General features: G+C 37.0%; 3 protein-coding genes across 4 annotated transcripts in view; 1 reads left to right on the top strand and 2 right to left on the bottom strand.

The window, feature by feature from the left end:
- Positions 1-11,386, bottom strand: part of crabp1a (cellular retinoic acid binding protein 1a) — an 11,856-nt gene extending 470 nt beyond the window's left edge. Inside the window, exons 1-3 of the mRNA XM_084095925.1 lie at positions 10,578-11,386; positions 8,786-8,964; positions 2,051-2,164 (exon numbers count right to left, since the gene is read on the bottom strand). Of these exons, the coding sequence (XP_083952051.1) occupies positions 2,051-2,164; positions 8,786-8,964; positions 10,578-10,650 (366 nt within the window). The 5' untranslated portion in view covers positions 10,651-11,386. The remainder of the gene's footprint in view (positions 1-2,050; positions 2,165-8,785; positions 8,965-10,577) is intronic.
- Positions 11,387-15,754: 4,368 nt separating this feature from the next.
- Positions 15,755-20,378, top strand: skic8 (SKI8 subunit of superkiller complex). The gene is made up of 10 exons (XM_084094415.1): positions 15,755-16,110; positions 16,221-16,248; positions 16,377-16,482; positions 16,565-16,737; positions 17,182-17,330; positions 18,555-18,648; positions 19,291-19,384; positions 19,471-19,563; positions 19,652-19,730; positions 20,149-20,378. The coding sequence occupies exons 1-10, from the start codon at positions 16,099-16,101 to the stop codon at positions 20,236-20,238; spliced, it is 918 nt and encodes a 305-aa protein (XP_083950541.1). The 5' UTR covers positions 15,755-16,098; the 3' UTR covers positions 20,239-20,378.
- A 149-nt stretch (positions 20,379-20,527) lies between these two features.
- slc25a44a (solute carrier family 25 member 44a) lies at positions 20,528-27,597 on the bottom strand. 2 transcript variants are annotated; one of them, XM_084094414.1, is made up of 4 exons: positions 27,394-27,585; positions 26,036-26,717; positions 24,152-24,279; positions 20,528-22,801 (listed from the first exon to the last, which is right to left on the bottom strand). In XM_084094414.1, exons 2-4 carry the CDS (start codon positions 26,670-26,672, stop codon positions 22,610-22,612), a joined length of 957 nt encoding a protein of 318 aa, XP_083950540.1. In that variant the 5' UTR covers positions 26,673-26,717; positions 27,394-27,585; the 3' UTR covers positions 20,528-22,609. The 2 variants fall into 2 exon arrangements, 1 of the variants encoding a protein (XP_083950540.1); XR_014603679.1 differs by having other exon boundaries at positions 22,345-22,801; positions 24,152-24,274; positions 27,394-27,597.
- Between the last annotated feature and the right edge of the window lie 303 nt (positions 27,598-27,900).

Raw genomic sequence — 27,900 nt, forward strand, 5'->3', positions numbered from 1 at the left:
AAATGTGTCCTAGATTCGCAGCGAAATGCCAAAGACAATGAGTGTTGCATTCTGGGATTGTTGTTCTGCAGACTTCGAGTCTGAACTCACTTACCAAGGCGTGAGAAACGTCAAGCGGCCTGACTGTCAGATTTAAAACGAGCGGTTCTGATTTGGGTCAGACCTGCATTTGTTTTGGACGGTCCTTCACATTCCTGCGTTCAGCTTGAATAAGCGTCTGACACTCGCTCTCAGGGGTCAGCCCGCCGTCAGGAGCGCCTGTCCTGGAACCCATTCAGGACGCGCTTGTTTTATTGTTGAATTTGGATCAAGGCCCACATACGGGTGTTTCATCAACTGTCAGCACTTTCGGCCCTGTGGACTTCTAGAAAATAGACTTTTTTCACACTCTCGCAAGTTTATTGAACTTGTCTTCCAGTAATGTCCAAGAGTGGACGTGCATCACAGGAGAGACGTAGCCTGTCTTTCTGAATGTCATGAATATTTTCACGTTTGAAAGCATTATGTGGTGGAAATGACATTTTAAACATTTTTGGAATCAAACGGCCAAAGCCCTTTTGTCTTGCAATGGCTTATTTTATAGCAAGCAATTTTGTGTGCTAAAATACCATGCTAAATAAATCACTTTGACATTGGTCGTAGTTTTAAACACTACCATTTAAAAGTTTCAGGTCAGTGAGATATTTTGAAAGAAGTCAGTGAAAACAGTCCAATTGTTATTTAAAAGAACTGTTTTCTATTTGAATATCTTTTAAAATGTAATTTATTCCTGTGATTCAAAGCTGAATTTTCAGCATCATTACTCCAGTCACATGATCCTTCAGAAATCATTCTCAGATGCTGATTTGTTGAAAACAATGTTGAAAACAGTTGTGCTGCTTCATATTTTTGTGGAAACCGTGATACAATTCTTTTTCATATATATTTGTAACATTATAAATATATCTTTACTGTCACTTTTGATCAATTTAATGTATCCATGCTGAATAATTGTATTTTTTTTAATAAAAAAAAAATTACAGACACCAAACATTGAACAGTAGTTTATATGAATTAATATTATGTATGTATAATAATTTTTAATAATTTAAAATACTTTTAGAATTTATTTTTCATTTGAGATTAAAAGTCTGGGACAAGGGTAAAACAATAAAATACTTTTATTTTTTTTATAAAAAATACTTATATTTTTTTAATATAGAATTTTTATATTATATTTTTAAAAAAAAAGTTTATTCCAGTCATGTTTTGTTTTATACATTTTGTCTATTTAATATATATATATATATATATATATATATATATATATATATATATATATATATATATATATATATATATATATATATATATATATATATATATATTATTATTATTATTATTATTATTATTATTTTTTTTTTTTATTTTATTTTTTTTTTGCTAGAAAATAAAATAATTTGTACCAATTTTTGGTAACAGGATAAAAAACTCTATTAAAAACCGCTCATGTAAAATTTTGTTTTACCCCTGAAGATAAAAAAAATCCCCATTTTCTGAAGCACCTTTTTCTGACCATTTTTTGGAAAAAATAATTAGTTTTAAGCCCTAGTTTGAACCCTTTGGTGGCCAAAACTTTCTGTAAAGGACACCCAGAGTGCGAGTCACATGAGACAGAAGTGAGAAAAGCAGCATGATCGATTCGCTCCATTAAACATCTCACACCCTCCGTCTCTCTCGCTCTCTCTCTTTCTCTCTCTCTTAATGTTAAGCTATATTGAAAATAAATCCATAGTCTGTTTCCTGTCTGAAGTCATGAAATATGATCTCAGCCAGTGAGCTCTCATAAGAACACTGTTCAACCATATTAACATAACATTACCCAGCCCCTTCTGTCTGGAGAAGTGAACACCAGAAACAATCTCTTCCTTTGCAGTCTTCCTTTATAGTAGACAAAGCTGTGAGAAATGTTAGTCCCTTTTCTCTGTAACGAAGCTGATCCTTATGGAGAAGTGTATAGAAGAGCAACACAATGTTCAGGGATGATATGGTGTGTGTGCGTGTCTCTCACCAGGATCAGTTCGTCTCCGCGCAGCTCTCTACTCCAGAACGTCACGGGTCCGTCTCGATCCACCAGCGTCTGTTTGCAGTACATTTTATTCTCCGTCTCCCATGAGGCCACACTCTGCAGACCGAAATTAAACTGTTATTATCTGTAAATTTGATATTAACTTATAATCCATCCAGTTATCTGCTAACCGCTGCAATCAAATCCTTAAGTCAATGAGTTTGAAAACAGATTGATTCCTGAAGGAATCATTCACACTGACTTTGTGAATCAGATCAACCGATTCATTGATTTGACTCAAAATAATGATTTATGAATTCACTTTTTTTTTTAAATTGAGATTTGGGTGTTTTGAAATTCACATTTTTGTCATTGAGATTTGGGTGTGTATGGAGGGCCACAGATAAATGAAAAGTGTCAGAGAACTGCAGCAAAACCGCATCTGTGCCTCTCTCTCTCTCTCTCTCTCTCTCTCTCTCTCTCTCTCTCTCTCTCTCTCTCTCTCTCTCTCTGGCCTCAGGCACTGTCTTTAAACTAATTTATGCAGCTTGATCTAAAATCCCTTTAAAATGAGACAGTGTACAGCGTCCTGACACACTCATTCATCTGGCCAGGACTTACAAAAACTCTGACAGCTGGGACACACACACACACACACACACACACACACACACACACACACACATCTTCGGTTACAATCTATAATACCAAAGACTTTATATGTCTTCACACACACACACACATCTTCGGTTACAATCAATAATACCAAAGACTTTATATGTCTTCACACACACACACACACACACATTTTCAGTAACAATCTAAAGACCCCTGTATGTCTTAAAGGGATTAACCAGGATGTAGAGTAAAGCACAAGGAAGAAATCCACGGCTGTTTAATGAATGTTTAACCGAAGTAAAACTTCAGTAATGTGGCACTGAAAACCCCATAGTGATTGACAGTAATCTGCATGTTTGGGGCAGTATATATGACACTATCATCGTCTGTATGTTGGCTGTGGTGACTTTGGGATGTGTTGAGGAGGAAATTTCAGTGTGGAAAAAGAGACGTTTTTCCACCCTCTTGCAATTTTTTTGTATTTAGCTCAACTTTGAGCTGAATACAAATAGCTTGTTTTTCCACCACGGAATAAAACAATTTAAAAGATAATTGTGACTTTTTATCTCACATTTCTGACTTCTTTTCTCAGAATTGTGTGATATAAACTCGCAATTGTGTGTTATAAAGTTGCGAGATGAGAAGTTTTTCTCAGAATTATGAATTTATATCTTACAATTCTGACTTTTTTCTCGCAATTGCGAGTTTATATCGCAATTCTGAATGTTTTTTCACAATTGCGAGTTTTTAATCTCACAATTCGGACTTTTTCTCAATTGCGAGTTTATATTACAATACTGACTTTTTTCTCGTAATTGCGAGTTTATATCGCAATACTGACTTTTTTCTCGTAATTGCGAGTTTATATCGCAATTGTGAGTTTATATCGCAATACTTACTTTTTTCCTCGCAATTGCTAGTTTAACTTCGACAAACTCGAAATAGTTCGAAAAAAAGTCAGAATTGTGAGATAAAAAGTCGCAATGACCTTTTTTATTTTTCATTCAGTGGCGAAAACAAGCTTCCACTTGCAACACCAAAATCATGGGTGTAATTCCATGGAAATGCACATGCTGATCAAATGTAGCCTTTGAATGCACTGCATGTGGCTTTGGATAAGCATCTAAGCATCTGCCAAATGTGCAAATGTAAATCTAGGCAACTAAATCATAAAATCCCTCCACTGAAATGAATCAGAGCACAATCAAACACAACACAAACGAAATTAAATATCATCATCCCTCTCTCTCTCTCTCTCTCTCTCTCTCTCTCTCTCTCTCTCTCTGTCTCTATCTCTGTTTAATGTGCTTTATTGGCATGACAAATAACTGCAGTTGTATAGCCAAAGCACGTGCATGTTAAATAGGATCTAAACAATAAAGTAGCAAAGTAAAAATGAAGAAAATATGTAAGTTAAAATTAAGGAAAATAACAGTAGAATAGTCTCTCCACCCAAAAACCAAAAGCTCCAGACGATTAGCTTGGCCACCCATGTCTTCTCCGTCTCTCAGCTTCTGCCCTGTGGCAGGTGAGCGGTCTGTCGCTATAGCAACCGGCCTGAAGAACGGCTGGGTTACTACGCCCTCAACGACAACAAGACTACTGAGGTAATGCTTAAATACCTTATTTTATAAAATGGAGTTCAATAAATCTATTCTCCAGAGTTCAATAATTCTAAATTATTATGACAATAAACGATTATTGGCCACTTTTTGCATAATGTGCGTATTTATGTGGGCAGAAAAAGTTCTCGCACAAAATTCCCGCCAGTTTCTTTTACAACAGACTTATAACGTTACGCACATAAATGCACATAACCCTCGTTCCGTACAACCGTTTGTGCTCTCGCGCGCGTGATTTAGTAGCAAAAATATAAGCCATATTCAGAGCAGCGCCATGACAGGTATGAAAGCGAGGCTGTGAGGGATACAATTACCGTGTTTTCATTTACATCCGCTGTATAAAGCTCCTAGAATACTAATAATTTTCCACCGCTCATATTGTCAGAAGCTTTTTGTCAAATGAAATTTCTTGGAAAGATTTTTGCCGTTTCGTCAGCGGAACAAATCCTAAAAACACATTAAATAAAAGTACAACCAACTCTGAACCAACTGAGGAGACGTATGTCTATCCCTCACAGCCTCGCTTTCATTCCGTAAAATAAATAAATACATAAAAAAAAAAAAAAAATGGCGCTGCTGTGAATAAGGTCTATGCGCCGTTTTCAAAACCAGCTAAAACACCGCAAACTGTTTAGATATGGCATGAGATCGCCGCGTTTCGGATCTCAATTTTTTTTTTTTGTTTTTTTTTTTTTTGTTAAACCATTAAAACCATGGTAATTGCATGGTAAAAACAAAAACAAAAAAAACATTAACTGAAGTAAAATAAAATATATAAAACTTATTTTAGCTAAGGCAACATTTTTAATTTTCGTTTTGTTTAATTTTGAGTAGATTCAAATAACTAAATGCATGCAGCTTTGCATATGTGTGGTTTTATTTGGTTCTTAATTTTAATGAAAATGTAAAATAAATTTAGGTTACACTTATAAGGTGACATAGTTGCATTGTACTTACTCAAATAAATAAGATATTAAGTACATGCATAGTTACAGTTAGGGTTTGGTTTAGGGTTAGTTACTTGTAATTATTCACAATTTACAGTTACTATAGTAAGTACTTATAGTAACATGCAAGTACGTCACCTTAAAATGAAGTGTTACCTAAATTTTAAATTTTGAGCTTATTGAATTTAAATATCTGCACATTTTATAGACAATGCACCTGATTTCCGACGTTGCACCACTGTTCCAACTATTGTAACTTAAGGTATTAATATAGTCTATAATTCATTCAAAAGGCTTGTTAGTTGTTTACAAAAAAGTCAAAATTATGAAAAGTCAAAATTAAGACTTTAAAAGTCATAATTATGGCCCTGTTTACACCTGGTATTAAGATGTGTTTTGCTCGATCGGATCACAAGAGGGCGACTCTAAATACAAGTGTAAATGGGGTATAAAACATTTTTGAGTTTGTCCACTTTCAGATGTAGTCGAAAATGCATTCGACCGGATTGCTTTCGTAGTGTAAACGCTCATGTGGTCGAATGCATTCGAACAGCCACAAAAGACTCTCCGTCTACTGATCTAACGCGTAAGCATTATGGGAAGCATGCTCGCCAGACGGGATTCAAACTTTGTCGACTGAAGACCCCAGTTTGGTTTGAAGACGGAAAAAAATAAAGGTTCCACAGAAGGGCCATTTTGGGTTTCCTAAAGAACCTTTCAGTGAAACCAGTTCCTTAAAAGAACCATTTAAAAGACCCTTTTGTGCATTTGAAAGGTTCTATGAATGTTAAAGGTTCTTCATGGAAACATAGATGCAAATTTATTTTTAAGAGTGTAAGCTATTTTCATGCTGGGCTTCATCCACGATGGTCCAGCCCTTCCCAATTTTTGGGGACATTTTCAGCTATTTTGCCGCCAAAATAGGCAGGTCAGAAAGACGCATGTATAATACAGAACACACACTTTAATATGTCTCCGCTCACATAATGCTTGAGACAGACAGTTATGTGACTCTCAGGGGCTGCAAGACTCCCAAATAATCCCCCTCCCACTGCTGTCTGTTCCAGAACAAAATGAGGTCAAATCCTTGTCTATACGCCCGTCTTTTCGCTACATCTCTCTAACAACAAAGCAATTTCCATGACGGAGGCTTCTTAAAGTTAAGACTGAATTGCATGGGAATCAATCATTCTGATTATTCAACATCCTTTGATTCAATATTGTTCTTATTAAGACCGACAAACTTAAAATTGGAGGCTGTCTCTCAAAATGACAGAATTTCTGGGAATTACATTTGTGACTGTCATGCCCAAAAATGCTGAGTAGTTAGTAATGTGACATTTTTTACATCCGATTTGCCCTTGAATCATTTTTGAGTTTTACTCTATACTGTCATGTACAAAAACATTGTTGAAACTCACTCTCTGCTGAGCTTTGCAGTCTGAAACCATCAGGTTTAGATTTCTCACAGTTTGATGATGCCATCATTTTGCTTGGTGAGGCGATATTATTAAGGTCAGTGAAATAAAATATAAGGGTTTCGCTTCTCGTTTTTATGGACGAGGTTCTACATTTTATTGTGTTGAATGGCTTTTGTTGATCTGTTCGAGTAACAGGGTGGAATTAAAACTGCACCTCTGCAAAACGACATGATTAAGATGATATAGAGGCATTAAGATTCATCTGAAGGGAAATTAGAGTAGATGGACAAACTCATGCTGAGGAAATTGATGCTCACATTAGTGGCTAATTTGTCCTGATGGATGCGAGGTGAACTAATGTAAATCTACATAAACGTGTCTGAGCGTGTATCGTCTGAAATCAGAGTCCGGGATGTCCAGAGGAGTTATCTGAAAAACAGCGGTGTCCGTTACCAGCGTTTAGGTGCTCGCTGAGCTCAACGGTGGGAGATTTGTTTCTCTGAAGTGTCTATTACTCATTCATTTTCTCTATAGCCATTTCTGAAAATTCTGCACTGAAGAATTTAAAGCCTTGGACTTGAGCTCTGAGGGGAATCACAATGCTGCAACAGTGGATTTTAAGCAAACGAGAAAAAAACGAGAAGGTTAAGTTTGCTTAATTAGTTTAATTAGGGACATTCATTACGTTTTTTTCGCATCATAAAACAGCCGATAACGTAGTTGTCAAATTTGTAAATTATAATAAAGTTTACAGATACATGTAAATAAGTAAAAAAATAAATAAAAAAAACTGGCTTAAAAACTAAATATGGACTAAAAAAACGAATACAGAAATTACTAATTTAATATGAATAACATAAATAAAATAATGTACATATAAATATGTTGTTTATAAACCGATAGACAGACAGACACATACATACAGGATAGATAGATAGATAGATAGATAGATAGATAGATAGATAGATACTAGATAGATAGATACTAGATAGATAGACAGATAGATACAAGATAGATAGATAGATAGATAGATAGATAGATAGATACAGGATGGATGGATGGATGGATGGATGGATGGATGGATGGATGGATGGATGGATGGATAGATAGATAGATAGATACAGGATGGATGGATGGATGGATGGATGGATGGATGGATGGATAGATAGATAGATAGATAGATAGATAGATAGATAGATAGATAGATAGATAGATAGATAGATAGATAGATAGATAGATAGATAGATAGATAGATAGATGCACTGTAAAAATGAATACGCTATATCTACTCAATAAAATTGTGGCAACAGATTACAAGCAATATTATTAATTAAATTGAACAAATTAGAATTGAGTAATAATTCATCAAATTAATTCCTTAAAAGTTAACCATTTAAAATGAGTAAAATTTACAACAATTTTTTTTTAACAAAAATATCTGAATAACAGACAGACGTCAAAGATGAATTAAGAACTGTTTATTTTTTATTGCCAACATTGAAGACACCTGATATTAACAAGCAGAATCACTGAAGGAGAAAACCATCATTTTATGTCACCATTATGGTGATCAGTGTTTGATGTAGTTGGGCTCTTGACCCTTAAATCATTAACTTTAGATTTTGTTTGGTTATAACAGCCAGATGAACTAATAGAAAAGGTGATCCGATGGTGTTGGTTGTGTTATAACACAATCATTATTTCACAATCATTTGACCTGAATCACTGAAGTCATATAGAGCCCAATGTCTGAGTTAGGTTTACTTTATTAATTATAGGATAGATAGATAGATAGATAGATAGATAGATAGATAGATAGATAGATAGATAGATAGATAGATATAGGATCAGAAAATGATGCAAGCCTAACTCAAACTCATGTTCATCAAAATTCAAATGAACGGCTCCTTGACGCTAATTTTCCACTGGAGATTTTCAGTGGCATTTAATTTTTCCTTCTCTCTCCCGTTAAGCTTTCTCCACCTGTAATTCTGTCCTACAGTTCTCAAATGACGCTTGTTTATGTGTCCCCGGGCCCCTGGGTGGCTTTAGGGGCTTAACTGGCCATTGTGAAGCTCAGCGGGTCCGTGTCTCGTTCCTCAATCCGCACACGCCGGTGATGCGACTCACCTTGCATTTCCTGCCGTCCACCGTCTCCTCGTCAAACTCCTCTCCGATGCGGAAGCTGATCTCAGTGGTGCGCACAGAGGTGGAGGTCTTGATGTAGAACTGCTCTCCGTCCTGTCGGATCTCCACGTGCGGTTTGGCTGCAGCCGCACCGGCCACTTTCCGGAGCATAGCATTCACACCTGGGTGCAGTTTTAAAGATATGAACAATACACAACAAACGTACATCAATACACTAGTGTAGACTAACACAGTCTTGCATGTATAAAATGCACTTTCCCATCACTGGTTAAGTGCATACTTTTAGTGCAATGCGTAAAATATACAAATTGTAAAGTTGGAAGGAATGAGAAAGCTTTTTCGAAGCAGAAATACTAAGAAAACTTTCTGTTGTTTTAGCCTTGATTCTAATTTAACATAATTCCAGGCTTGCTGTTCTCTCAAATTATAATGTCCTCAGTAGAGTTTGTTTCAGTGCTCTGCCATGAGGATCCCTCAGGATGAATCTGTGGAATTCTGGGAGTGTTTGAATATTTTTGCTCTGGTTTGGACCATAGCACGGTTGTTACAGAAAGACGTGAGTGGATTAGCAACTCCTGAAAAATGTATTTTCTCATTCTGGGTGTTCCTCGGCTCATCCTGGTACCCACCTCGGAGAGATTCAGCCTACGTGGTTTAAAACCAGCAACATCTGTGGGATTTGATCACATTAGCAGCAGTTTGCAACCAAAAAACACTGGTATGCAGCTTCAAATACATATGCACATTCTCATAAAACAGTGTGACGGCTCAATACAGCCTATTTTAAACCTGCGAATTGGTAAGACGACATTAAAATTTGATCTTTTTAATATCTCATAGACTGCATTTGCTCTCCTAGGAAGAAAAAGGTGCATTTTACTGTATGTGAATGATTTTTTTTATTTGTGACTATTTTTTGAGACTATTTTCTATTGCTAACTAAAACAAAAAACATTAATATCCTGAAAAAAAAAATAAATAAAAAATAAATAAAGCTGAAATAATATACAATATAAATATTTTATATATTATTATTATATAAATGTATAAATTAATTATAAACTTAAAAAATGTTAACGAAAATTAGAGATATTGCATTGGAAACTAACTAAAATTAAGTTGAAATACTAAAAAAAAATTAGTCAAACTGTAATAAAAAGCTAAATAGAAATATTTAAAAAACAAAATGATAAATATAAAAAAAGCTAATTCAACATATTAATAAATATTATAATAATAAATATTTTTTTATAAAAATTGTTACACTGTTTTGAATCAAAGTTAATACTTCAATGTTCTGAGCTTTGACAAAGCAATAAAATTGTAGCTCAACTAGTAAAGTGCTCGCAATGCAACCACAATGGGTTTGATCCTTAGGGAGCGCACATATAATACATTCCTCAATGCATCTGCCAAATGCATAAATGTCAGATTTGTCACTGTCACACCCAGAGTTTTGCTCAAGACTGCCTGATGTTTCTTTCCGAACCGTTCTGAGACCTCCCTGTCTTACAGTGAAACAAACCCCTGAAGTGAATATACCAAACACAAAGCCCTCAGTTAACTTTAACAACCATGTGACCCACTTTAACCACCTCGCCCATCGTGATAAATGCGAATAATCAGCCCTCTCGCATTCTAGTGTATGATAACATCTCCTCGAGAGCCGAATCTAGTCTGAACCATCTCTCCATCCTCTCCGAGTCGTTCTGACGTGAACGCCTGCAGGTGAGGTGACAAGCCAATATATGATGTATGATGAATGTAATATTACCGAGAGCTTTCAGAAGTTCATCGAAATTCTCACTGCTCTTCATTTTCCAGGTGCCGGCGAAGTTGGGAGGCATTTTGAGCTTCAGATTGTCCTGCTCTGTCTTCTCCTCTGGTCCCTCGCTACACTTGTTCTCCTTTTCTACTCTCTTTGTGATCGTCCGTTGCCTTTCTGTCTTATGTTCTCACTCACCCTGTCCCTCCCCTCTCGCCTCAGCTGTCTCTCTCTCTCTCTCTCTCTCTCTCTCTCCCTCTCTCTCTCTCGCCTCAACTGTCTGTCTGTCTCTCTCTCTCTTTCTCTCTCTCCCTCTCGCCTCAACTGTCTGTCTCTCTCTCTCCCTCTCTCTCTCGCCTCAACTGTCTGTCTGTCTCTCTCTCTCTCTCGCCTCAACTGTCTGTCTATCTCTCCCTCTCGCCTCGACTGTCTGTCTGTCTCTCTCTCTCCCTCTCTCTCTCGCTCTCTCACTCACTCTCTCTCTCTCTCGCTCTCTCTCTCTCTCTCTCTCTCTCTCTCTCACACACTCTCTCTCTCTCTCTCACTCTCTCTCTCGCTCTCTCTCTCTCTCTCTCTCTCTCTCTCTCTCTCTCTCACTCACTCTCTCTCCCTCTCATTCACTCTCTCTCTCTCTCTCTCTCTCTCTCTCTCTCTCACACACTCTCCCTCTCTCTCTCTCTCTCTCTCTCTCTCTCCCGCCCCACTGGCAGAGCTGCTGTCTCACCGTTCAGACTGCAGCATCAAGCAACCTGTTCCAGCATCAGCCACAAAAGCATCCACTAATGTTTCCCTCTCATCCCTCAGCAGTAAATCACTCCGTGTTGTGGGTGTGTGACGTGTGTGTGTGTGTGTTGTTTTCACTGTATTCCCGTCCTGATGTGTCCAGTGATCCGTGACACGCACTCAAGCTGTGATTTTTAACACTTGTGTTTGTGTAGCGCCTCCGCACAGGTGACAGGATTCACTCGGGAAAATCACAAGGTTGTCCGACTGCAATGCAACTTCAGGTTTGTATCAGTCCGTCTGGAGTTTCATTGAGCCAGTTGATATTATGCCAAAGTTTGCCTTCATATGCTTTGTGAGTATTTTTGCCTTAAAACAAGTAAAATTTTCTTGATAAGCAATATTGATTTTTTTTTAGATATGTATCTTTAATATTAAGGGATATTAATACAAAATAAGGTGTATTTTGTCTTACAGCACTTGTAGATTTATTCACTTGATTTATACAAAAAAAGTGGAACATTCTGCCAGTGCAATGAACGATTCGTATTGTGAACGATTCATCCGTGCATTTTTCATTTTTTCTTATTCTTTTTTTTTTTGAGCTTGTAAAAAACAACTAAAAAACTATTTTCTCTGGTGACGAATGCTGGACTTCTCCAATCGTTTAGTCCACCTAAACTCCGACCCTTTCTTACAAACTACTTTACCTTGCTGCAGAAATGATTAGGTATTTACTGGAAAAAACAAAGAGTCATTTTTTGCAGCTTTACGATATTTTTTTTTTAGCCATTTAGAAGCAAATAAATACACCCCCCCCCCACACACACACACACACACACATGTGTATGTATATATATATGTATATATATATATATATAAATATATATACATTTTCAGTAGTCTATTTATAAATTTTAGATTAGAAAAAAAATCATAATTAAATTTTAAAAACTAAAATTAGGGAAAAGTGCGTGTGTGTGTGTATATATACATACATCCCCCCACACCCCCACCCAGCGCCGCCCTTTTGCTTCTAGTATTGGGGTATCATCTACATCAGATAAACCTCCCCACACTCATAAAAAAACGTGCAAAAATGGTATAATTGTAAAATTGTAATTGCATTTTTTTTTTGTGTGTGTGTGTGTTTTTTGACACAAAATATTAATTTGAGTTTTAATTGTTTTATCATATAAGAAGAACAAGAGCATGGAGTGATAGGAGAAGACATTAACTAAAATGTTTTGAGGTCGAAGCCATCCCTAATATTTGAGAAATGCCGGGTTTTGATGCCGTCTAAAGCAGAACTACAACATGCGACTCAAATGTCAGTCAACATTTAAAGGGTTTATTTTGCAATTAATGACCGGCTAACTTTACATTATCTTATGTAGCTACTCAACAAATTTAAAAAAGATGTTTGAGTTTAAATAATTTAATATTTTAGTAGCATATTACTTTAAAGCCTACACTAAGACAAATATATTACAAAAATATATTATTATTATATATTATAAAAAATATATATTACAATGTACAAAATAATAACTTTTGCTATAGGAGAAACATGAAACTAGCACTGCCGTCATTATGCAAAAATATTTGATCACAGAATGCTGCGGTTGACCAATCAGAATCAAGCATTTGTCAGAACAGCAAAATTAGACCAATTCCCGGACGCCTTGCATCTCATTATGTTTGCCGGACTAAAGCACAGCTACAGTCCTTCATGATGACAAAATACTTTCTGTACAAGGTCTTAATTAGGTTTGGTCACAAGCTTTGTGCTTTGTCCAGCATGAAGGTCTTTATATTTCAATTCTACCGTTTCCTGCCCTCAAAAGTACTTGAATGAAAACTCAGTTCCCACATATAAACACTCCAGTGGCCGTGAAAAGGCTTCCTTACTCGTTTCTCCCTCTGGTGAAGTTCATTTCAGTGTATTAAGCCATGAGAAACCAGGAGCAGTCATTTTTCAGATTCAGTCTGAGAAGCTTTCGAGAGCTCGTTCTGACGCCGCACGCTGAGCTTTTCTTCTCGGAGATGGACACGAATGAACTCCACAACCTCTTAAACGCTAACTGGTTTCCAGAAGGCACGTTAAATGCTTTCTTAGTACAATGCATCTCGAGACAAACAGCTTCTTCATCTTGAGAAACAGAACAAGCTGTTCTGCTGTGAAAACGAAACTCAAAAACATGATCAAATTAAGCACTAATTACAGCTAAACACTGATGATCATTTTAGTTGACTGTACTGAGTTAGAGCACAAAAAAAAAGAGCTAAAAGCAACAGACCCACATTAACCACTATACAAATGGAAAACAGACGATTGGGTTGGAGGATTTAATGGATCTCTAAAGTAAAACTGAATTTATTTTGACTGAAATGTTTTGTGGTCGAGGTCAAGTACGCCTAATATTTTCGAAATTATGCTGGGTTTTGATGCCCTCCAACTGTACATTATCTCACGTATTACACGGCTACTCAACAAAATGAAAAAAATGAAAAGTTTGGATATGAAACATTGATTTAAATTATGCTAAGACAAATAGTCCATTAAAATCTCCCCTGCAACAAGAGTTACAGTAATATTAATACTGAATTCCTCTGAGGAACAAAAATTAATTCTTTTATTTATCAAAATAAACAGAAAATAGTACAAACTTTGCTAAAACGATTGTTTTGAACTTAGACATTATTAAAAACATATGTATTTGTGTGCCTTTTGCCCCATGCATACGTCTATAAGATTTCTAAACAAAACAAAAAATACTTTTACGATTTATTTTTACTCAAACTCTGTCGCTCCATCAATGTTCAATACAAACGTATATTTTTTTTTTCTGCAAGTCATACACTATGGGAAGAGTGAAAAGCACATTTTTCTTATCCCCGTTGTATACCTTGGGCAACTATGTATACACCATGGTATATGAATATGGTAATCAAACAGTAACATGATATAGTACTGATTCTATCACTGTGTACCGTGGTACAGTAGCCTACTCTTTTGTAAGGGGGGCCAGGCTAGTTCTTGTCATGCTGGAATGTGACAATATACAATTAGCCTCTCTTTGCTACAGCCATTCAACTCAGTAATAAATAATTCTAAACATCATGGGAATGTTATGGAAACTGCTGCAGTCTTGTATAAGCAGTTAGGAGCCATAAAATAGACCATATTTCATTCATCTAAGCCATAAAGCAGCATATTCTTCCCCTCTCTCTCGCTAGCGCAGTCAGATCTAGGTCAGTCGATGCTGAATTCCCTCTGTGAGGCACATTGCATCTCAAAGGGCATCAGCTGAGAAACTCTCACTGCTCCAGACATAAAAGGGCTAAAATCCCACACGGCATACGGACTTCCGTCTGGCTAACTCTCTAACACAGAGGAGAGGTCTTTGATTCGACTGTTCTGTAATCTTGTACGGAGGGAGAAGTCTCGTCTGAGTTAGTCTGTGTTTAAATGTCTTCTGCTTTTCTTTTGTGACTCACTATTAGCGCCTCAAGACAGTAGCAGCAGAAGGAACGGCTTTTGAGTTGACGTAAAAACAGAACAAATATGCATTTTAAAATATCCTGTCATCAGAAACTGAATGCAAAGCAATAAAAGAGGTCAATGCGACAGAGAAATTGTCTATAGACAGTTTTACTTATAGTTATTAGCCATGCAAATAAAATAAATGTTATACATGTGTTTATATTCATATTTAAATTTATTATAAATAATAAATGTTTTGTCTTATTATATTATCATTAATTTTTATTATTTATTTTAAATAATTAGACTTTTTTTTTTACTATCCCCACCTGTTATTTGTATTGATGCTTTGTATATTTTTATTTTATTTATTTGTTTGTTTATTCATTTTAAATAAATTAATTTGTATTATATTATTATATTATTAAATATTGGTATACTATTATTTTACAATCACTGGTGCATGTTTTTTTTTTTTTTTTATTGATTGATTTGTTTATAAATAACAGATTAATTTATTATTACATTATATTATTTTGTTTTTATTTAAAATATTGGTACTATTATTGTATTACTGCCATATTTTATTTGATACTATTCATAATATTATAGTATTAGTTTTTGATCTAAGGAAATTTTAATTTTCATCGTATTGTTAAATTACCATGCTTTGTGCAGACAACTGGCTTATTTTGTTGTAAAAAAAATAAAAAATAAAAACTTACAATGTCACTGCTAAATACCTGAAAGTATTGTTTTTCAGTGATACGCCCTCAACTGCATCAGGAAAATCCCGAGCGTCCCATTGGTTGGTATTTACCATGGTATTTACGACTTAGTTTGTGGTGGCGTTCAAGTACGATCGAATATTAGTGTTATTATAGAGACGGCAGGAATATTAGTGTTATTATAGAGCAGGAATATTAGTGTTATTATCTATCCGACATGACTTGAACGGCACAGAGAGGGCGGAGTCAGACGTGTGTTCCCATGGTGCTTTGCGCGCAGGTGTCATGGCGGCTCTCTAGTCAGAATGAGTGCGGGTGTTTATTATTGTTAACAAAGCGCTTTAATTCTCCTTCTGATGTATGTAACAAATCCTAAGGATTATCTGACTTTATCGCGGACTCACGAATACCTCTTCAGGACACGTCGAAGGCTTACAGAAGCAGTTTATTAAGTCATAAGCTAAGATACGCTAGCATCCGTGTGTATGAAGTGAGTTTGTAAACTCAGAATAACTCATAAAACGGATCACACACGCGCTTATAAAGTCACAGGAGCTCTTTTCCACCATAAACAGGCTTTGAAACGAAGACTATGAGCACACAGGTGAGTTAAGCTCGAGTATTTCCACGCATGTTTTATCAGTCTTCGTTATCGTATGTTAATCAGAATAATGATTGTATGTGATATAAATATGTGAATTGTTCTGTTTTTAGTACAGTATACTATTCAAGCAGGAGCATGGTGAGTCCACACACACAGACACATAGTTATCTGTTCTGAGTTACAGCTCAAAAATCTAGTGAGCTGTCTACCTAGGCAGCATGTATGTATGATATTATATTATACACACAGTGTTCTTGCCCCTGCAGCTCATGAAGATGCCATCTGGACAGCAGCATGGGGTCGCAGCGAGAAGGACGGCTCAGAAACCATTGTGACCGGCTCTTTGGACGACCTGGTAAAAGTGTGGAAATGGTAAATGAACAAGTGCAACTGAAGTGTCAACGTTTTTTTTCTTTGTTTCTGAACATACGGCACTTTTTCTGATGTTTCGCAGGTCGGACGAAAAGCTGGAGCTGCAGTGGACGCTGGAGGGTCACCAGCTGGGTGTGGTGTCGGTGGACATCAGTCAGAACGGAGCAATTGCCGCCTCCAGCTCTCTTGACGCTCACATTCGACTCTGGGACCTGGAGACTGGTAAACAGATCAAGTCCATGGATGCAGGTCCAGGTGAGCTTCTCGTCACTTCGACAACACAATCCAAACTCTTCCAGTCTCAGCTACAACTAGTGTTTGAGGGTCAAAGACGACGGTGTTCACGGACAGCCAATGAAAACCAGGCTGGCATTATGCAAACTGTAAGACTGAAGTGAGACTGGAATTACTGACGACTCGTTTCGGCAGTTCAGAGTCAAATCTTTCTTTTAGGAGACAATCACTTTATTTGTCACCCACATACATTTTTGAAACTTAGTGGACATTTTACATTCACAAACAGCTATATTTCACTCTACCTGAAAGGTAATATTTGAAAAAAAAAAGCATAATAGGGGCACTTAAAAAAAACAAAAAAAAAACAAACACTTTAAAATTAAAATGAACACAGAAAATACAGAAAACTCTAATAGTATATAATAAAACTGGTGTGACGAACTCTTTCTTTCCCGTCTGCAGTTGACGCCTGGGCGGTCGCCTTTTCTCCCGACTCCAAATACATCGCCACTGGCAGCCATCTTGGGAAGGTCAACGTCTTCGGCGTGGAAAGCGGGAAAAAGGAGTACTCGCTGGACACCAGAGGGAAATTCATTCTGAGCATCGCCTACGTAAGAATCTTTGAGTGTCTGAAATGATTCTGCATGGGTCACGATAATCTGAATGCATTTAAAGTCAGTGGCACTACTGTTTTATTTCTGTGAAACAAAAAATTTAATATTCAGTGCACAGTGGTGTTGGGCCACAATCATTTGATCAAAAATAGAGTAATATTGTCAAATATTATTACAATTTAAAATAACAATTTAATATATTTTTAAAATGTAATATATTTCTGTGATGTCAAAGCTGAATTTTCAGCATCATTACTCTAAATATGCCGATTTGCTGCTTAAGAAAATCCCTTATTATTATCAATGTTGAAAACATTTAAAATTTCTTTACTGTCACTTTTAAATAAGTTAATGCATCCGTGCCAAATAAAACTATTAAAAATCGTACTGTCTCCAAACTTTTGAACGGTTGTGTTTATCACATTATTTATTTTGAAATAAGATTTATTTTTATTTATTTTCAGAATAATATGCACTGATGCATCAAACATACAAAAGATCATAGACTTTTATTTAGAGCGTTTCATTTCATGTCTTGTTGAAATGTTACATAACAAAGTTTCCACAGTCACTGAAGACAGAAAAATGAATGTAAGTAAAATTAAAACGTTCTAAAATCCATGTTGAACATATTGAACATGCATGTTTTTGTTATGCTCAGCTCTAAAATATTTTGTTTGCAAGAAACAGATTATTGAGTGTTATTTGCTATTATTTTCCAGTAATCACAAACCATGAGAGAAGAAATAAAAATAATCATGGAAATTTATTGGGAAACATATAAACAAGTATCAGTCTTACAATTTAATTTGGCGATCTGTTCAAAAAGGAACTGATTTCACAAATTACACAATCCAAATTTCACTCACAAGACACATTAAAGTGAATATTTGAAAAAATGCTGATTTTCCAAACAATATACTGTTTTTCCAGGTCCTAATCTCTCTCTCTCTCTCTCTCTCTCTCTCTCTCTCTCTCTCTCTCTCTCTCTCTCTCTCTCTCTCTCTCTCTCTCTCTCTCTCTCTCTCTCTCTCTCTCCCTCCCTCTCTCTCTCTCTCTCTCTCTCTCTCTCACACACACAACCTCTCTCTCTCTCTCTCTCTCTCTCTCTCTCTCTCTCCCTCTCCCTCCCTCTCTCTCCCTCTCTCTCTCACACACACAACCTCTCTCTCTCTCTCTCTCTCACACACACACAACCTCTCTCTCCCTCTCTCTCTCTAGAGTCCAGATGGAAAGCACTTAGCCAGCGGTGCAATAGACGGAATCATTAATATCTTTGATATTGCGACTGGGAAACTCCTGCACACGCTGGAAGGTGAAAATGTTCTCCCACATGATTCAAGCGGTCTTTGGTTTCCTCTATTAAAGCAGTGTCCGCTCTGTAGACGTTCAGTCCGTTGGTCTGCTAGATGCATTTAGAGTGATTATGGGTTACGTGAATGCGGTGGAAAAACCTGTTTGCGTCTCTGGCCGTCCCTCAAGGGCCGTAAACCTCGGCTCCTGTCACTGCGCGACTCCATTTTTCCTCTTCATCTTCCTGCATCGCTCCATCGCTCACTCATCCCTTTCATTTGCTCCAACAAGTACAGCTGGAAATAATGTTGAATGTTAGATGTGCTTCAGTTTTTACACTACCAGTCAGTCGTTTGGAATAGAGATATTTTAATGTTTTTGAAAGAAGTTTCTTCTGCTAACCAAGGCTGCGTTTATTTGATACAATAAAAATATGAAAATATTATTACAATTCAAAATATTTTTTTAAATTATTAATTTTTTTATTTTATTTTTAATTTCCATAAATCATTCTAATCAATCATCTTAATTATTTTAAAACTTGTGACCAGTAGTGTGTATTGTACTGCTTCATTACTGATTATACCACACCGTTTACATACAGAAGTCTTAAAGGTACAGTAGCCAATAAGTGGGATGCAAATAAGATGTGCTCTTTTTCCAGGTCATGCGATGCCTATCAGGTCTCTGACCTTTTCTCCAGACTCTCAGCTGCTGGTAACCGCATCAGACGATGGCTATATCAAGATTTATGACGTGTACGTTTGGATTCAAGCAGATTTACGTGTCTTTCACCTCAAAGCACATCTGAATCTCACGTTCTTGTTGTTTGTGTGTCTTACAGGCAACACGCTAACCTGGCCGGGACACTCAGCGGCCACGGGTCCTGGGTGCTGAACGTGGCCTTTTCACCTGACGACACGCACTTTGTGTCCAGGCAAGAGCTGATGCACCTCAAATGAAGGGAAACTAGGAATCAAAATGTAGTTTGTGTGTTTCTGAACTCTTATTTGTTGCTTTTTTAGTTCGTCTGATAAGAGCGTGAAGGTGTGGGACACGAGCAGCAGATCATGTGTGAACACGTTCTTTGATCATCAAGACCAGGTGAGTGACGTTATGTAACATTCATTTACACTACCGTTCAAACGTTTGGGTTCAGTAACCCAAATTAGGGTTTTATTTCTTTTTAAAACCCTTTTATTTCTTATATCTTTTTAAAAAAAGAAAGAAATTAGTACTTTTATTCAACAAGGTGCATTAAATGGATCAAAAGTGGCATTTAAAATATTACAAAAGAGTACTTTTTGAAATAAATGCCGTTCTTTTGAACTTTCTTTTCATCAAAGAATCCTGGAAAAAAGTATCATGGTTTCCACAAAATATTAATCAGCACTGATAATAATAAATGTTTCTTGAACAGCAAATCAGCATATTAGAATGATTTCTGAAGGATCATGTGACACTAAAGACTGGAGTAATGATGCTGAAAATGTTCAATTATAATGTGTGTGTGTGTGTGCAGGTTTGGAGTGTGAAATACAACCCCACAGGCTCAAAAATCGTCTCTGCCGGTGATGACAGAGCCATTCACATTTACGACTGTCCGAACTGAAGCTCTGATAGCCACACCCACTCAAGATTGCATGCAATCATAACATGGACACAACATGCATGCAATTGATTTTTTTATTTTCATTGCAATGTCAACATCTATATATGGTGATACAATTAAATGTTTTTTTTTTCTAAAAACTTGTTGCTGTTTCGCTTGTTCAGAATTCACACATTCATTTTGACAGATGACATTTTTACTAGGAAGTATGATATTCATTATAGTTTAATCTCCTAATTTAAAATCAAATAAAATGTTAAAATTCCCTGATATTTCCAGCTTTTTACACAACTTGAGTGCAAACATGGCTGTTCTGATCAATTCACGCCCTCTACATGCCACCAAATGTTACTGCACCACCATTAACAATTCAGAGACCTTAGTTCAGACTTTTTTTTTTTACTGTATAGCAGACATGTAAAAAATAATTTTCATAACAATCCAGAGCAGAACTTGACTATTAAATGCTTTAGAGTGTTTGTGAGCTACACTAGCAAAGAAATCCCAAACGGTTCCGTTCTTGTGCGGTTCATTTAATTCACACCTGATTGTGACAGATTCAGTTAGAAACAATCTATGGCATATGAAGCACATTTATAAAACATATCAACTGTAAAAGCTTTGGCCCCAAAACACAGTTTTTCTGAAAGTTAAAGACAAGGTATAATAAAAACACAAAATATGACAGTCCAAATTGGTTGAATTGTCATACAGTAGAACATAATACTTTCTAACTTTTCTCACAAGGATTTTCACACTATTTAACCCTGGGTTCACAAATTTATTTACATAATTTATCCTGTTGTATTTTAACAATCATTGTATAGTGAATACACACAAAGAGCAGTTTCAAGCCAATAGGATATTTAATATATTATTAGTAAATTTGTATTTAATATAAATCTTTCCAGGCATGAATTTCACAATAAATTGCCCTATAAATTTGCATAACCATGAATATGTTACAGCAACCTTAATCAAGTCTTGCCTTAGCCTTTGTACAGTCAGAAAGTTACACACGTTAATCAAACGTCTAAAGGAAAAAGTTAAAAATATCAAACCGTGACGGTATGTAAAACGAGCGGTAAAATAGAAAATATTATCTATTTAGTATGCATGTATCAGAACACAGTGAGAGTAAATGTACTTAACCAATGTTAATAAGCTTGTAAATAAGAACATTTAGGGACCTTTAAACACAAAGAACGCGGTTTTCCATGTCCACTGCACAGCTTTTCCATAGTTTTTCAATGTAAAGACGCGTTACACCGCCATCTTTAACCGTCGCGCTCGCGTCTTTTACAGCGTCTCGCGCATGACGAGTCTTTCTAAAAATGTGGCGCTAAAAACGTGTTTCTAGTCAGCGCTTTTTGTTTTGTTTGTCCCACTGACCTGCCTCATGTTTTTAACAGCAAAAACGCATTGTGTGAACCGGCCCAAACTCAGGGTTTAAAAACGTACGGTGTGAAAACTCAAAACCTGAATATTCAGAAAATTTTAAATTCCCCAGGGTTTCTCAACAAGTGTGAAAAGCCCATACATGGGCTGCGTCCCAAAACTTAGGTAGCTGACTTGTTGCCTTATCAGGAAATGAATTTGAAGGCGACATTTGCGCACAAAGGGTGCCTGATTTCAGACAAACTTCTGAGGCAATGTAACGGTTCAATGATCTACAACAAAATAGAGCGAGCTTTGGTGATAAGCAAATATTTCATTTATACAACTGTAATTTCTCGCTATAAATGTTGGTAAAAAACTTACATTTACACACAAACTGACCACCAACCACAACTTTCAGGCACCATCTTTATTTTTTAGCTCAACTGCCAGAATGGAAAGCACCGAATTGTGGGATATCAAAGGCAGCGAAGGATACATCTATGCTGCCTTCAAAAATGGATCAGATGAAGGTTTCTCAGGAGACAGGAAGTGAAGCCAGCGTTGCATTCGGACGTGTCTTGATACATTGGAAATCATCCTCCGAAGGCAGTATTTTTAAGATTTCGGACGCAGCCATGTTCTCATTCTTCTTAGCATGTAACAGATGTGATTATCTCACTTCCTGTCATATGAAGTGCATGAGATTCACAAGAAAGACTCAAATTCACCATGTCAAAGTATTTTTCAGTTAAAAACCTCTGATAAACAAACATACCAGGTGAAAAAGACAAATAAGGAGCTCCATGACACCTTGTTACAAAATACTAGTATGGGCCACAGTTTACAGGAACAGATTAAAGTTCACAAAATCCACGAGAAAGGAAATAGATCTTCACATTTGAGAGTCAGTTATTGCCTGGTCCTTATAAATGGTGAAAATAATAAAAGGCATCCATTTAAAAGGCTGAGGTATAGCGTCAGGTGAGTGTTTTCACCAGTGTCTGCTGTCCACCAGTTCAGGACGCAGACTGAGTCTCTTCAGAGTCTCGTAACCGATGACGATCATGACAGACGTAGGCAAGGAGGAAATGATGCGTGCAGAGAGACCCTTGGTGAGACCCCACGCTCCCTCTTCAGCCAGGAGCTGCTTAAACGTCTCGATCACAGACGAACGACCTTCAACCTGCAAACACACGCACAGTGTATTATCTCACAAAGCTCAAATCTATATTAAACATTTACAAAAAAAAACATACGATATGATCACATTATCATAATGATTAACTCTAATCTGAACCTGATGATGATCAACAGTGTGAACTTCATTAGTACACAGAGATCAGGCAGGTTAGTTTATAATAGAGCTCATTTACATATAGAAGTCTTAAAGATACAGTCATTGTGAGGATCAGAAAACTTCTGAAAGCACGAAACTTCTGAAATACCTGGACTAACATTGTAAATGGACTTTAAAAAAATTGAATAAATTAAAATACACATACATACAAATTTGTATCATTTATGTACAATTATACATAAATATTAAATTATTGAAAATGAATCCATTTTTAAATTACGTAAAAAAATCTGAAAATTATATATATATATATATATATATATATATGTGTATATGTATGTATGTATGTATGTATGTATGTATGTATATATATATATATATATATATATATTCAAATTTATTCAGACACCTTCAACATTTCTCACATTATCACAGTTTTTCACTATAGTTTAGAAAATGGTAATAAAATATGACAAGAACTCAGTGTTAATCAGTTGATATTTCACTGGTTTTGTCTCACAAATGAATTATGTTGAATATCTGTCAGTGTCAGCTGTTAAATTTAACTAAACAATTAGATAATACCAATTTAAGTCAACAAATTACCAAGCAATGCTTATTTTTGTTCAGTTTGTGGTGTAAAAAGCTCGCATTAGCAATTAAAGAAAAAACACTTCAGCAAAACATGACCAGGTCAAAGTGTCCGAATCATTTTTGGTCCCAAATTTTACTGGTAGTCACTGTATGAATCATTTTTGGGTATAATGTGTCACAGTACTTTATTTTGCTATCCTCACTTACATAAATGAACTACAGTGTCCTGCACCCACTAGTAAAAAATATAAAAAATTATATCTGGTGTCTGAATAATTTTTGGTTTGACTGTAAATATATAAAATCAGTGTCCACAAAAAAAATATGAAGCAGCAAAACTTCAGTTTCTCTAAACCGCTCCTTTCTGAGAGTTCGTGTCAATCCGAGCGCGAGTCCTCATCCTTAGGAAGTGCAGCAAAGTTGATGTGACAACGTCTTGTCGACAACATGAACCAACTCGTCCAGTCTCAGCTACAACTAGTGTTTGAGGGGCCAATGAAGACCATTATGCAAATTTGTTAAGTAGGTATGTAACAGGAAGTGAGACTGGAATTGCTGATTTATTACATACTGCATGAAAGTTAATATTGGAAAAAGCATAATAGAGGCACTTTAAAGTGACTGATTTGGTTGTGTTTGTACCTGTACTCTGGCTCGGACCACGTCCATGGGGTTGGTCAGGGTGGAGGCTGTCGCGGCAGCCATCGGTCCCGCCACGGCCTGCAGGAGGAGGTGCGGACAGTCAGCAGGGGCCAGTTTGGAGAGCTGCTCTGGAAACACACACAGTGTGTTTAAATGTTAATAGTTAAACAACAAACTGGAGTAGAAACATAATTATATAACTACAAAGTATTATTTCCAATTACTTTTTGTTTGCTGAAACTATCTGATTGGTGGATTTTTTTTTCACAGCATCATGGGTAATGTAGTTTTTCACCAGGAATTCCCTCAAAAATATAGGTTAAAATGTGAACTGATGGCTTTAACAAAAACATATACCATTGATAAACAACCTCTGAGTTCACAGCAGGTCTGTCTTTAAAGGTTTAGAAGTTATTGTTAAAAAAATAAATAAATAATATATATATATATATATATATATATATATATATATATATATATATATATATATATATATACACTGCCATGACGCTTTTAGCTTGATTTCGACTAGTCGCTGATCATGGCCTATAGAGGGCGCAACAGGATAAGAAATCTTTGAAGTCCACTTTTACGCTGTTTTTATTGTCAACACTGTTCTGTGATTTATCAATAAAATAGTTTAGAAACTGAAAAGTTCTAGCATATATTTCTTAGTAACTAAAACCCACAGCTTTACTATTATTAGAGAGACGCTGCCAGGTAGAATTAATTCACGCAATCGCTCTCTCACTAAATCATTCATTCATATAAATATAATCTCTACTGTGCTACTTTATCTGTATCTGATTTAGAACGAGCAGAAATCTGTGAGGAATATAACGACCCAAAGACAAAAAAAAACAATAAAAATAGGCTGTTATGTATCTGTGCACAAGGCAACCAGCGTTCGAGTCTCAGCTCGAGGTTCAGGCTTATTTGTTCATTAATGACATCACTGGCGACTAGCCGACGTCGATTCGACTTTAAAGGGTAACTAAACCCTAAACCAACTTTTTTTAGTTAAGGATCTGTAAGAATGGGGCTTTATTAGTGCTGTTCATTGATTCGAGTAACTTTTTTGACATTTGGGTATAAAGTGTTTTAATTCTACAAGATATGGTGTAAAAACGTCTGAGTGCTGCCCTCTTCAGGTTGAACGGTGGCTACTGCAGTTGAATTTTCCTATTGGATGTTTGCGGTACTACGTGACGTAAGCAGGTTCCAGCTCACCACGCCCTCCCTTGGTACGAGCTCACCACGCCCCTGGTCCGAGCTAGCGTAGATTTATCTGTATTTAGTACAGTGGTCAGGAGGATAGTGTTGCTGGTGGACTGCATAGCTTTCCAGCACACTTGGAAATTAGGTGCCAGTGGTTGCATGCACTTGGCCTGGAAGACCGTGAGTGTGAAACCTGCATTTTACGCGGAATTGCTTTTCCAACGCAATAGAGGTGGAAATGGGCTTCTCCACACAGCTCGCGCTGAAAAGCAACGCAGTGCCAAACGCTGCTCCTCCTGCATGACATCAACTCGATAAAACTCATCAGATGCATGTACTTTACATCGTCTTGCAACCCTGTGAGTCACTCTCCATTTTAGAGAGTCTGACAGCAGGTCTCAGGTGCACGCCCCCCCGCTCACGGCTCGTCCCCTGTATCTCCGCTGGGGTCTGCCCACTTTTCTAGCATTTTTCAAATATTGCCAGTGGGTGGAGTCAGGCTCTGACCAGGGGTTTAGTTACCCTTTAATCACAAAATGTCGACTTTCAAAATGTGAAGTCATTCAACCTCTACTGGAACCCGGCTGTTGCACTCTATTAATTGAACTTTATCTGTTTGGGTCAGGAAACCATTTCGATGCATCACTAAATATTTATTTTCTTTACCTCCATAAAAGTGATAAAAGGGCCACCAGACGGCGCTGTTGGGTATGTAGGTGAGCAGCGACGCCACATATCCGCGATAAAAACCCCGAAATCCATCCGTGTGAAAAATCAGAACCACAATGTCTCTGGTCTGACCGAATGTGACTTTGTGTTTGGACGTGGTCATCGCCATCTTGGGTTTGAGTTTGAAGCGTGTGAGCTGACACCCCTGCCCCTGCACCATCAGCTGCTGGGACACCACGTCGATGGGCACCGTGATGCTTTGGGCCACCAGTGACGCCGCTCCGCCCGCCACCAGAGACTTGACCGTGTTGTCGGACGTGTAACCGGACACATATTTCCTTACCAACTCATAGGTAGTGATGTAGGCCTGACCTGAGATCAGTGTGAACGAGTTGACCATGAACCCTCGGTAAAGGCCGCGCGCCCCCTCGGCCTTCAGGATCTTACAGAAGGCGTCGAAGGTGCCGTTATAGAGCGACTTGCCCTTCTGCACCTGCAGTCTGGTGCGGATCAGGGTGAACGGGTAGACGGCGGCCCGCGTGGTCATGGTCATGAAGACGCCCAGCGAGTAGAACTTCCTCTTGTCCAGATCCTCCCATTCGATGATCTGAAGGTTGCGCTTCTGTTGCATCATTGCAGCCGATGACCTCACACACTAAATCACTCGCTCCCGCATAACCTGAAATGACAAAAATCACAACATTTCATACAAGCTGCATGTTTTCTTGCAGATCTGAAGGTACAGAGTTCGAAGGTCATGCTTGGTTATGTTCTGCAGAGATAATGTCTTGACACGTGTAAACAAACAAAAAAAGTGTATGATATAGAACATCTGAGATGTGAACTATGCATTTTTACAATCCATATATCCATATATATTGATCCATATATATTGCCAGTAATTCAGTCAGTAATTTAATTGTTTTAATATTTGAAATAAAAAATGTAAATGCTGCAAAACATGGAGAAACTTTAACAAATCTACATTTGTGTAGGTAAAACTTGGCCACAATCAATATATTATACACAAAAATTCAATATTTTTGTTGTCCAAAAAGACACCAAATTTTAACAATGTGATAGTCAACGGCAGGTATTACATGTTTTGTCTTCAACCACTCATACAATCTGTCCCAAAAGGACTTAACAATCATACAATGAAAAACATACATATACTAATTAAACCTTTCTCGTTACTCTTCTTTACATGGATAAATGTCATTTATTTCGCCGACTCTCTAGTACTGCACATGCGCATTACACAATATACCACCTGACACCCCCGGTAAAAAAAAATATCGCCCGTCAGAATTACATGACACTTCATTTGACCTCGCTGACACACAGTGACTCACTCGGTTAGTGTCGTTTCTACATCCAGTGGCCTCAAGCGGAGCTGCGCGGTCCAGTCATGAGATAAATCCTCTATTATGCCTCTAAAAACGGCATTTTCTGTGACCGATCTGCGGCCTGCGACTCCTGATGTAAAGTCATGTCGAATCGATCGAACCGAACAGCACTTGCTCCGCCACACTTCCGGCGCATTCTCAAACGTCACTGACAGGACGAGCGGCCGCTGCTGCCTGCTGATTGGTCATTGACACAGGAGGAGCGCTATATATATTATTTTAAGAAATATGTAATTTAGCTACTTGTTTATTGAGATCAAGCCTTGTTTTAAAATGCATTGCATTTATACAAAACACTGGACGATTTCTTAAAATAATTTATGAAATGGAAAAAAAAAATATTTGTAGATATGTAGAACTTCTTCATCAATATGAATGTAGCATTATTATTCATATTTTTATTACTTAAATGCCTAGTAACACGAACAACTAGATATTTTACAATTAACGATA

Source organism: Abramis brama (assembly GCF_963993115.1).
Source record: "Abramis brama genome assembly, chromosome: 20".
Taxonomy (NCBI): Eukaryota; Metazoa; Chordata; class Actinopteri; order Cypriniformes; family Leuciscidae; genus Abramis; species Abramis brama.